We start from the raw sequence: 12012 nt of genomic DNA on the forward strand, positions 1-12012 counted from the left end.
ACTGGTGGTGCATATTTAATATTTACATTAACTGATACTTCAAATAAAGAGTAAGGAAAGATGAGAGCAGACAAGAAATCAAGCTGCTCTGTTTTTATAGAATGCTAGGGTCAGGCTACTTCTAAGGATTCATCTCTCTCATGTGGACCGAGCACCAAAAAAATTCAGTTCCTGGTATAGTATTTGTCTTTTAAAATTGCAGTAGTTTTTGTTTTTCCTTTATATGATTTGGGGAGGAAAAAAACATAGAGGTTAGAGCAGTTTTATGTATATGCTTTTTTGTACTTTTAAAAAATGATTTATAAGCAACATTTTTCATGTAACCACACATTTCCAATTTTGCAGTATCTGACAGCAGAGAAACGATCCATTTGACAAACTTTAGAGCCAGCATTTACTTTTAGAAAGGTATTTGTTCCATTACTTGCTATAGTTGGGGCTGAGAATTTTGAAACAACTTTAAAATAGGAAGGCAATTCTTACCTGCCATTTCATAGTAACATCTAATAACACTTAAGTAGTTCTTACCGTTTTCCAGGCGTTATTCTGAGTACTTTACATGTGTTAATTTATTGACTCTTGTGAGATAGGTGAACTGTTATCTCCATGTTCCAATAGGGTAACTGAGGATCAGAGAGGTTAAGTAAATAAATTACCTCTATTGGTAGCGAGTAGTGGTGCCACGATTTGAATTCTGGCAGTATGGCTTTAGAGTTCACATTCTTTAATCAGAGTTTATAGTGACTCAGTGATAACTAACATGTACACAGTGTTTCAATATGCCAGGTGCTTTTCCAACACTGTATGTAGTCATTCATTTTATTCTTCCACCACCATATAATGTTTTAGTGCTGTCAGTTTTGGAATGCTAAAATTTAAAACTCAGAGGGATTCTAAATGACCCCAAATAAATATAATCATCTGCTCATATTTTTATGTCTCTATTGTCTTTCCTGACTTCTCAGGATCATTGCTCAGAAAAAATACACTAGAATCACTTTTATATGTGTTAGCTTCTAAATTTGATTCCTAAGTGAAAAAGCACTTACAGGTTAGTTTAGCCTTCAAGGTATTGTTAACTTCTTTTCTCTCCCTTTTCCTCACTGCCTCTTTTTTTTTTTTTTTCCAGAGCATTTATAAGAAGAATCAAAATACTTTCATTGAAATAAACTTTAATCATCCCACTGGAAACCTGTATCATTACTAAATTGTCATCCACTCTATACCTGAGTGCCTGCAGGGATATTCTAGTCCATTTTAGGGCTTCTCTTATCATTACAAGCCTCTTCCTTATATTGAGCTAAAATATGGTTCTGTCTGTGAGATCTACCAGTTTTAGTTTGACCCTTCAGGCCGTATCATAATGTTTAACTTTTGCAGAGCATTTTATTGTTTAAAAAATGTCTTCAGACATTCTTATTTTCCTACCACAAAGGTAGCTTCTAAACATTTGTAGACAGCCATATTTTCCCAGGGCCCTTTTGACTTGCTTTATTGTAGACTGGTTGGCTTCCTGTGTGGTACATGCTGGCAACCTAGAAGATCCCTTCATCAGACTGGGGATTCCCTTCACCTCTCCTGTCTTCTGTCTCCCTTCACCTCTCGTATGTTTTCTACATTCCATTTTTCTCTTTCCTGGTTTACCTCTCACTTTATTGGAACACATTTTCTGATGGCTTTGTGAAAGTTCATTTTGTAGGTACTGTAGGTCTGATGTATCCTTCATTCTCTCACATGAGATTTTGGAAATAATTGTCCTTCAGACTTTGAAGGCATTGTTTCATTGATTCTATTCCATTCTTGCTGGTGAGAGAGCTAAAACCATTTTAATACTTGATCTCTCTTTTACCTACCCCTGGACATTCTTTTTGCCTTTTCTTTGTTTTCAGTGTTAAGAAATTTCAGTGATTCTTTGGTGTATCTTTTCATCCATAGTACTGGACACTCAGCAGAGCCTTACAATTTGTAAACTCATGTCCTTCATTGTTGGATCTTCTTTTGAATAATAGATTTTTCCTATCTTACACATTTCTTTCTGGAATTTCCTTTTAATTCTCCAATTTTTAAAAATCTTTCCAAGATATTTTTTATCTTTTTTTCTAATTTTTGGAAGTTTCCCAGCGTTACACAATAACCCTTCTATTATTTTTTGTTTGCACATCTTTATAAGGTTTTGAGGGGCTTGAGAGGGTTGTTTTGTTTTTGCTTTTGGTATTAATTTAAAAATTTGTAGCATGGCTGGCAAAGTATCCAGTGGTCTGGCCTTTGCCTTATATTCATCAGCTTTGTTTTGTTTCCCTTCATTCTCTTTGTTTCAGTCACATTAGCTTTCCAGTTTTAAGTAACCATGTTCCTTCTTGTCAAAAGAGCCTTTCCATATACTACTTAGAATTCCTCTCTCTCCCACTTTACCTAGTTAACTATTAGTTTTTTAGCTCACAGCTTAATGATCATATCCTCAAAGGAGCCCCCCTCCCTGATCATACTAGCCAAGCCAGATCTCATTATATCCTTTCATAATTCCACGTACACTTTGCATTCTTTCCAATCAGACTGTTTATCGAGCAATCATGTATGTTTTGGTTTATCCCAGAGCACGTAATAGCTACTTGTTAAATATTTGTGAAATGAAAACAGAGTGAATGTATATGTAAGTTCAACCAGGACTGTATAGAGTGAGAACAGTGAGCCAATCAATGTTTGGAATCCTGATGAAACTTTGAGGGTTTGGTAAAGGAAGCAGAGCCCCCAAAGGAAACTGAGAAGGACCAGCCAGAGAGGAGAGAGGGAGGTGAGGAAAGCATAGTGTCATGGAATATCTTAAAGAAAGAATGGTTAGTTCTGTGAAAATAAGAGCAAGGGACATAGGGCTTGAAAAGTGGCTATTGAATTAAAAATGGAAGTAATTTGGTGAGTGAACAGCCTCAGGTGGAGTGGTGAAAAGTGAATGAAAGAGGAAGGTAAAGGAGGTGAAGTAGTGAAAAAAACTGTGTAGATAACTCTTTGAAGAACTTTAATTGTGAACAGAAGGGTTATTGTAGCTAGAAAAGAATATTAAAGTTTAAGATCTTTTCAAAGTTTCTTTTTTAACTTTGTTTTTACTTTAGATGGGAGAAACTAGCATATTTAAATGGAAAGGAAGAAGAATAAATAAAAAGAACAAAGAAAACTAGAAATTGGGCAGGACAATTATTAATAGGTATTGATTATATATCCTTTTCAAGTACCAGAACCCAGGGCAAGTGTTTTACAGTTAGAATCTAATCCTCTTGGTGCAATGAATATAATCTGTAAAATAGTGATGAGTTTTATACATGAAGGAACGGAGATGGGATAGAATCTAGAGCTCTGGTAGGAGGATTAGCTACAGGTAACCCTTCCACTTTCGTAGGGGGCCAGGGTATTGGGGCTAGGATGGACGTGGGTGCATATATTTGTAGCTGAGGGCTAGCATAGCTTTAAGGAGCTTGGATTTGGGAAAGCAAAATGGCGGGTTTCAGTTTATTTCCTAGCTCAGTTTTATCAATTTCAGGAAGTGAGAGCTTTGAGCTTGTTCCCTCTTATTTAAAATGGGGACAATAAGAGGATTGTAGAATAATAGTTGAATCATGAGTTGAGTTCATGTGAGTATACTTAAAGTGCCTAGACACTCCCTTAAGTAATGGGCGACAAAGTCTTCTGTAGCAAGCAAAAGGGGCAGAGTATGATAAGGAAGATGAAGGCAATGAGGGAGGGGCGAAAGTGCCTAGGCCTGATTGCAGGGAAAGCACTGTAAGCCACTCTGCTTGCCAGTTGCGAACCTGAATCTGGAATGTTTCTGAAATACCACATCTGGTTTATGTGGGAGAAAAGTACAGGAATGGTGTGTAGGCTGATTGGCAGTAGAAACATCATTTATAGGCAGCATAGTCCAACTGGAAGTCTACATTGCATTCAGAACTGAATTTGAATTAGTTCTATCATTTATAGGCTGTAGATCTTAAGGCAAGGTCCACTTCACAGTGAGTAGGGCAGGACTTATTTTTTTTTTTTTAAGCACCTTATTCTTCTTAGCTATAAGACGTTGCTGATGCCTGGTGTTGGTTTTGTTTTGGTTTTTGTTTTGCTGATGCCTGCTTTGATGCCTGTGGGGAGTTAGATGATGATGTATATTGTCTGGTTGGTCCATGGTGGGTGTCACCATTAGTAGTGGTCTAGATGAGAGCCAGTGCAGTCAGCTGCCATCTTATGGGTCTGCCAATTGATTCTTCTCTTCCTAGGGAAAAGAATCTTCTCTTCCTGTGTCTTACTCTTTTTTTTTTTTTAAATTTTTATTTATTTATGATAGTCACACAGAGAGAGAGAGAGAGAGAGAGAGAGAGGCAGGCAGAGACACAGGCAGAGGGAGAAGCAGGCTCCATGCACCGGGAGCCCGACGTGGGATTCGATCCGGGGTCTCCAGGATCGCGCCCTGGGCCAAAGGCAGGCGCCAAACCGCTGCGCCACCCAGGGATCCCTCTGTCTTACTCTTTATGTATTAACTCTTCTCTTGAAATACTCAGTTATGCATTACTATTAAGTTGTATAAACCAGTTGTTTGGCACTGGTGATAAAAGGAAGAGTAATTGGCGGATTCTCTGGAAGCAATCGGATAATTAACAATTTTGATCAAATAGCTGTCAAATGGTAGTAGAGCCAGGTGTTTCCCTCTGGAATAGAAAGGAAGATTCTTTTTTATGTGTCACAGGGTTTTGTTCAAATAGAACATGACTCCCAGTAGTTGAACACACAGGCATTCATCCTTGAAAACTAGAAATGTTTTTCTTAAGATTATGGTAGAATGCACTTTGCTGTGTTTTTTTGTTTTGTTTTGTTTTGTTTTCTAGAATGCACTTTGTGATGGAGACAAAAGTATAGTCTTTTCCTTCCCTCTGATCCTGATTTGCAGAAAGAGTTTCAAAGTGTAGGGTGAACCCCTCATGGGGTTTGGTGTTATTTGGTGCTCAGCACTGTAAGATTGATGCAGTGTGTGTAGTGGACAGGGGCTTGGGAGACTCAGCTCTTCATTGCCTCATTGTGATGCTGTGAAAGTTGACCTTTCTTATTAGCTTCTTCATCTGTGAGGTTTATAGGGTTATTGTAAGGAGAAAGTAGGAATGGTACTATGTAGAGTGCCATATAGGCCATGGGACTTTAGGCATTCAGTAAATATTTATCATGTATGTACGAAAACTGAAGTTTCCAGAATCCCTTTTTCAACTTGGGGCTGCAACAGTACATCCTAGAATGCTACAATTCATTAAAATGAAAATTTGAACTAACATCTAGAGCCATTATGTATATATGGTATTATTATGAATCTAAGATTTGTATTTCAATAATGGTGTATAACTGGCCTTTTAAAATATGTAAATTATTTTGAATAGTCTTAAAGATAGCATGCCTTTTAGGTAAATCCTATTTAGAGATAAAACCAAGGTATTTGGAGACAAGCTTGGTAAAGCTCGAACTGGAAGGTGAAGTTGATTGTAATCCTCACTTTTATCTTCTGGGTGTGATCACAAACAGGAAAGCAAGGTCAAAGTGGCTTGTTCTCAGATTCTAAGGAAACTACAAGATGTATTATACCAAAAGGAATGCTGCAGTACAGTGACAACTTTGAAGAACAACCAGTTCTATGTAGAACTACCTTTTATGTTTCTATATTTTAAATTTCATTCAGTGTGGTCAGTATTAAATAATACATGTATTGTTCACTTGTGAATGGTAGTATATAGTGATTCACTTAAGTGTTTTATATTTATTATATAAATTGTATCTTATATTTTAGAAATACATTTTATATAAATATTTCTAACTTAAACATACAAGTTCCTCAAATTTTATGGATAAGTAAATTAGTCTAGTCTTCAGTGTTATATCCTTGTTTTTCTTTTTTCCTTTTTCCCATCAGATGGATAGTGGCTATAATACACAGAATTGTGGAAGCAATATTATGGATACAGTTGGAGCAGATAGTGATGCACAAACCTTAGAGGTTGAGAATAAATCTCAAGTTTTTAATACAAAGGTATGGAAAAAACGAGATGACATGATATGGTTATAAGTTAGGTTATAAGTATTTACTAAATGTGAATTTTTTCAGGGGCACCTAGCTGGCTCAGTTGGTGGAGCCTGTGACTTTTCATCTTGGGATTGTGAGTTTGAGCCCTACCTTGGGTGTAAAGATTAATAAAATCTTAAAAATTATATAGATGTGACATTTAGTATTTTTCCACCCATTTTGCTTAAAATTTTGTTAGCATGTTTATGCCTGTTTTCAGTTCATCTAACAGCAAAAGGTAGTTTTTAAATCAAAACACTTCATTTTCCTAACTCTAGCTATGGGAGAGGTTATGAGAAGAGGTTGGAGAGGGAGAGCCAGTCCTACGTTGGAATTGGTAACTGAACTCCTTTCCTTAAAACAGGGAATAGAGAGATAAGACATTTTTTTGCCTCTAACATTGTTTCAAAGTTAAACATAAAGAAGAGTTTTGATTAGGAAAATGGTACGAGAGACTACACATCCAAATAACAACTCTCAAAGGTGTAAGGGCTCTTTTCTTAAAATCCAGAAGCCTTTCAAGACTATGAATAACATAGACCTACTGAGTGTACTTTTGATTAGGGCATTTATTGAACTGAGTGTACTTTTGATTAGGGCATTTATTGAACCTTTTAGATAGAATGATTATAACTATGTATGCATATTGAAAACCCATCATAATTTTAGAAACTAATCAGGAGAATCTTTGATTTTGATATGCCAATTTATTCATAAACACAGTAAACACCAGCCAGTGTGCAAATGAACATAGCTCTCTCCAAGTGAATTTTAAGACAGAATATGGAGGCCACCTTAATTTCCCTTTCCTCCATTTTGGCGGGGAATTACAGCTGTTCATTTCAAAGCAAGCAAGCATTAGGGTCCAGGAAAAGGACTTTTTGATAAGAATATTGGTTACAGAAAGCCCTATTTTCACTGTCCCACTAGAATTCATAAGGAAATTTGCATTCAGGTTTAAAACATAGTAGTTGTACCCTTGAATGGTCCTGTTCAAGCAGCAAATATTTTTCCCCCCACAGGAAGAACATGTAACACAGAGGTGTTGAATGAAAACAGCCAATCCTCCTCGAGGCAGAAGCCCATACCTCTCCGAACCAAAGACCATCGTTCAGTGGCTCCTCACATATTTTTTACACACAGGATCAACAATATGATCGTGATTGGGAGAAAGTTGCTTCAACCAACATGCTTATTAGCTTTCCCCCCTTAATGTGAAAAATCAAGGACTTAATTTAATGACATGGGAACAACAGAAAAGCTCCTGGAACTTTCAACTCATTGAAGTACAACTGTATTTTTCATTAATACATATTTTTGTACTTACCTTGATTGACGTGTTTAACAATAAAAAGTTTGAGAGCAAGGACTTTGCTCCTGTCCCAGAGGGTCAGTGACCTGCTTATTAGTAAACCTTACCAACAGCACTGAATTTAGCAGTAGTCTTAAGAACATGTGAATATTAAGCATACTATTTTATGTAAAAATACATGAATATACAGATGAATTTACATATATAACCTTTGTGAAAAATCAATCTGAATTAGCTATAAAACAAACTTAGAGGTGGGAAGGAGATTTAAGCAGGTTTCCAGAATTTTTCATTCTTGATTTGTTCATTTCTGTGTAGAAATTCTTGGTTCCAATCATTACTGTTCACTACTTTTAAAAATGTAAATGCTAAGCCCACTTCATAATGTGGAATTTAAGAAACAAAACAGGATCATAGGGGAAGAGAGGGAGAAATAAGATGAAATCGGAGGGGGAGACAAACCATAAGAGACCCTTAATCATGGGAAACAAATTGAGGATCACTGGAGGGGAGAGGTCTGTGGAAATGGGGTAACTGGGCGATGGGCATTAAGGAGGGCTGGGTATTATATAAGACTGATGAGTTGACCTCTATCTCTGAAACCAGTGAAATATATATATATATATATATATATACTGAATTTAAATAAAATTAAAAAAAATAAATGTACCTACTAGAAAATTAGTACTAACAGCATCTTAAACATCACATATTATTGGTGGGGTAAGTATAGGATGCCCAGGATATAAATCTCTACCCCTAGGGTGGGAACATCCTTTCCAGCTAAAATGTGGCTGGGGAGAGAAATAACCTGGGAGAACCAAGAAAAACAGTGGGGATTGGGCAATGGTGGAGTGTCTGGGGCTTTAGGCCTATTAAAATTATGGTTGGGCAGACACAAAACTAGTTTTTTCAAAATTTATGTTCCTGCTGGGAGTAAAAGTGATACAGAAATTTTTCAGAAATATTCTTTACCTCTGGAGAAGGTATATTCGTATTTATAAACCACCTTTTAAAAATCATCTTCAAAAGGGAGTAATAATTCATATGCAGCCCTAGGAAATAATAAATACTACCATTGTGTCATTTTTCTGCTTTTTTACACCTTGTAACTTGCTAACCTATAAAGACCATTTCTTCCTATGTACTTAACTCCTCCTCTCCCCCAGCTGTTAGTCACTAGGTCCACTGCTAAAGATACTCCATTATGAAGTTGAGTCCTTAATCACACAGGCTTACAATCAATATAAACTTAAATAGCAACTGCTGTGCTGTAAAGGAAGGAGCCTCCCTGGCTATGTTTTTTTTTTAATAGTACAAGAAACAAGGACGTAGTAATTATACTTTGGATTCAAATTCTCCTGTCACTTCTTGATCTGGGCCAGAAAACCTTAATCAGTCCTCTCATCTATTAAATGGTGGGGAGGTGCAGGGGATAGTCTTACCCAACAGGGCTTTTTAAATGTAATATTCTATGTATACTGCTTCGCGTAGAAACTGACATTAGAAGCATTTTAGATTACTTAGGATGAGGTTTTAGAGTAAAAATAAGGATTCTTCTGGTCACTTGAACTACCCAATAAGGACTAATGCTTTAGACCGAGACCCAAAAAAAGAAACTTGGAAAGACAGGTTAGCTATTGCCTTAACCAAGAAGCCTCCCTTTCCTACTGCTGCAAGTAAACCATGGGCTGTCAGCAAAGGACTTTTAAATGGTGGGGAGGTGGAAATCAAATGGGTTTTGTGACACGAGAGTTACAAAATTTAAATTTAAGGTTTTGTTGGAACATAGCCATGCTTGTTTATGTATTGTCTTATGGCTGCTTTCACACTAAGAGTTGAGTACTATGGTTGTAGCCAAGACTGGCTAGCAGAGTCTAACATGGCTGGTCCTTTAGAAAAAAGGCTCACTGACAACTGCTCTTGGATGTTAGCCCATTACTTGGACTCAAGACCACTCACAGTTACCTTCGTTCAACTGAAACAAGTTCTGCCTCAATGTATGGATGTTTCCCTCAGTAGTAGGAAACTGGAACAATAATAATAGACAGCCTAAATGATCGTACATGTGGTAGTTATTCCCACTTAGTTGTACCTGCTGACGTATTTGCTGTTCCTTTCTCAGTCTACTGCAAGCTCCTTTAAGGCAGAAATAGTTTACTTGACTTGGTGATGAGCCTGGTACATTTTAAGTACTTTAAAAATTGAATAAGCAAAGTAAAATAAGATTAAGAATCAAAATATTCTTAAAAAATACTTAAACGTTACTAATCTTTGTGGTTGAATAAGGCACACCAAATTGTAAACTTTACTTCATTCTGTTCCCTTTAATAGGTCATTAGACAATCCCCGTTCCCACAGAACCTGATACATGTATAGTTTAAAAGCCACTCATGAACCTGCTTTTTATAAATAACATGATGCAGACGTTTAAAGTGCCATTTCTATTTGCTCTCTGAGCCCCTAATGCCTTATTTGGGGGGAGGTCTGAGCTAAAGGTCAAGGATGATGATGATCATACTTACTACCTGATATTAAAAACTTTTTCCAGTCGATCAAAATATCCTACTTGCCTTCCTATAACATTCAATTCTCAGACACTCACAGCTGTTCAAGGACCACTAATAAGAATGCAGGAAGCTTCTAAAGGTAAAAGTTTATAGGAAATTCACATAAATTAGATAAAGATGGCAAAGGACTGAATTCCTTGACAAATCTTGACGTCATTGTCTTGAAATCTAAAAACTGCCATACCAAACATGGACAGCTTTCAAGATTTAGAAACAGGTTCTAAACAGATTCTGACTTCTAAAAATGTTCTACTTTCCTCCATAGGAAAATGATAGGTTTTTTCTATTAATATTAAGTAATCAAATTACTTATATAAAGTTAATCTGTTCTTTAGTGAGCAGATGAATGCTCCATCTAAATGATCTTTACAGATCCCTGAGGTTGCTATCTTGTCACTATTTAAGTGATGGATATTCAATTGAATTTTTATGCATAAATAGTTCTGTTCAATCCCAAAATGAAGTATATGGACAGACATGGTCAATAAACAGTTCAATAAAAAAAAATGCAAATTTTTAAAACCATTGAAATGTATTTAAAAGTAACAAACTGTATCACATACTTCTTAGGTTTAAAAGTGTTCTCTCAGGTTTTTTTTGTTGTTGTTTCTGTTTTCGTTTTGTTTTACGGAAACCAGTCTTTGAAGTTTTTTTGTTGACTATAGCTATTTCTCATGTTTCTTTTTCTTTCTCTCTGGTTCATCACTGTCCATGTTTGGAGTATCAGCCAGAATGCTTATTCCTGGAATCTAAAGTAATGCAAACGGAAAAATAAGGTGAGTAAAAGCATAAAATAACGAATCAATCTCATCTTCCCCTTCCCCACTAACATTTTCAAATTTAAAAGGATGTGAGTGAGGATAGAGAGGGGAAAGAGATTAAGATTAGTAAAGGGTCTTCCACACAAAGTATACATACTTCACAAATAGTGGTTCAAAAATGAAGACAGGCACAATCTCAATGTGTGAGAAGCATGTCCTGAGACAGTGTGGTTTAGCTAGAACATGTCCAGTTTGTCCTAGCTGAGCCACTGACAGCATCAGAGGCCTCAGGTGTGCTGGGGCAAACAAAGAACTAGTATCTTGGAACACCTGGATGGCTCAGCGGTTGAGCATCTGCCTTCAGCTCAGGGCATGATCCCAGGGTCCTGGAGTCCCGGTATCAAGTACCACACCAGGCTGCCTCAAGGAGCCTACTTCTGCCTCTGCCAGAGCCTGTCTCTCTCTGTGTCTCTCATGAATAAATAAATAAAATCTTAAACAAAAGAACTAATATTTTAGGGTGAAACATGCTTAATCTTTAAAACTGCCGATTTCAAAACTGATAAAAGTGAAAAGGGACCAGGCAGGAGATCTCAGACAGCTCTCTGCCTTTGGTACTGAGGACCTTTTCCAAAGAATCCCAATTGTCTGGGAGCCCATAGCCTAGGGAAACCGGTGAGAAAATAGCATTTGTCATGCAAATATCTGGCTCACACACTACTTGTAAGACCCCTATTCTTGAACAGAAATAACTTAGAACTACATCCCTCTCTTTCACACAATATGTACCTTTTCTACCATCACAACATGGACAGTGAAGTTTGGTCTTACCTGTGGTTCTACCAGAGACATTCGGATTTTCTGATGCTGGAGATTGGATGAGTCTAGCATGATTTTCACTTTAACTTTATCAAATATATGGAACACTGTATCCTCTATTTTAAGGGAAGGTACCTAAATAAAACATATTTTACTTTATCTTTCACATTAAATTTAAAAAATTACTTCCATATTTAATAAGCACCGAGGTGTTCACTATAATCAAAACCATTAGCCTAATAGCTTTACATATACATGACCCACTTATGTGCATACTCCCCACCTCTCAGTAAGATGGTCCCAATATATATATTCATTAATCTCAGGATCCTCACCCCACTAATGACCAGATTGCTGGTCTACCAGAGAAAAAGGTTCTGTGGGCAAAGTTTGCTGTGTTACAGTTCTATTAGAGTTAGGGCAGTAGAGAGCATGTCAAACACTGGAAACAGGTTTAAAAAATTCCTG

The 12012-nt window shown here is 36.7% G+C and overlaps 2 protein-coding genes across 3 annotated transcripts in view; one reads left to right on the forward strand and one right to left on the reverse strand.

Annotated features, from left to right (window-relative positions):
- The window catches only part of BORA (BORA aurora kinase A activator), a 30302-nt gene extending 23070 nt beyond the window's left edge, over positions 1-7232 (forward strand). Inside the window, exons 11-12 of the mRNA XM_055335788.1 lie at positions 5933-6049; positions 7105-7232. Of these exons, the coding sequence (XP_055191763.1) occupies positions 5933-6049; positions 7105-7131 (144 nt within the window). The 3' untranslated portion in view covers positions 7132-7232. The remainder of the gene's footprint in view (positions 1-5932; positions 6050-7104) is intronic.
- The window catches only part of DIS3 (DIS3 homolog, exosome endoribonuclease and 3'-5' exoribonuclease), a 30080-nt gene continuing 24837 nt past the window's right edge, over positions 6770-12012 (reverse strand). For both annotated transcript variants that reach the window (XM_055335786.1, XM_055335787.1), the window contains exons 20-21: positions 11557-11679; positions 6770-10713 (exon numbers count right to left, since the gene is read on the reverse strand). In XM_055335786.1, the coding sequence (XP_055191761.1) occupies positions 10630-10713; positions 11557-11679 (207 nt within the window). In that variant the 3' untranslated portion in view covers positions 6770-10629. The remainder of the gene's footprint in view (positions 10714-11556; positions 11680-12012) is intronic.

Source organism: Nyctereutes procyonoides, unplaced genomic scaffold (assembly GCF_905146905.1).
Source record: "Nyctereutes procyonoides isolate TBG_1078 unplaced genomic scaffold, NYPRO_anot_genome, whole genome shotgun sequence".
Classification (NCBI taxonomy): Eukaryota; Metazoa; Chordata; class Mammalia; order Carnivora; family Canidae; genus Nyctereutes; species Nyctereutes procyonoides.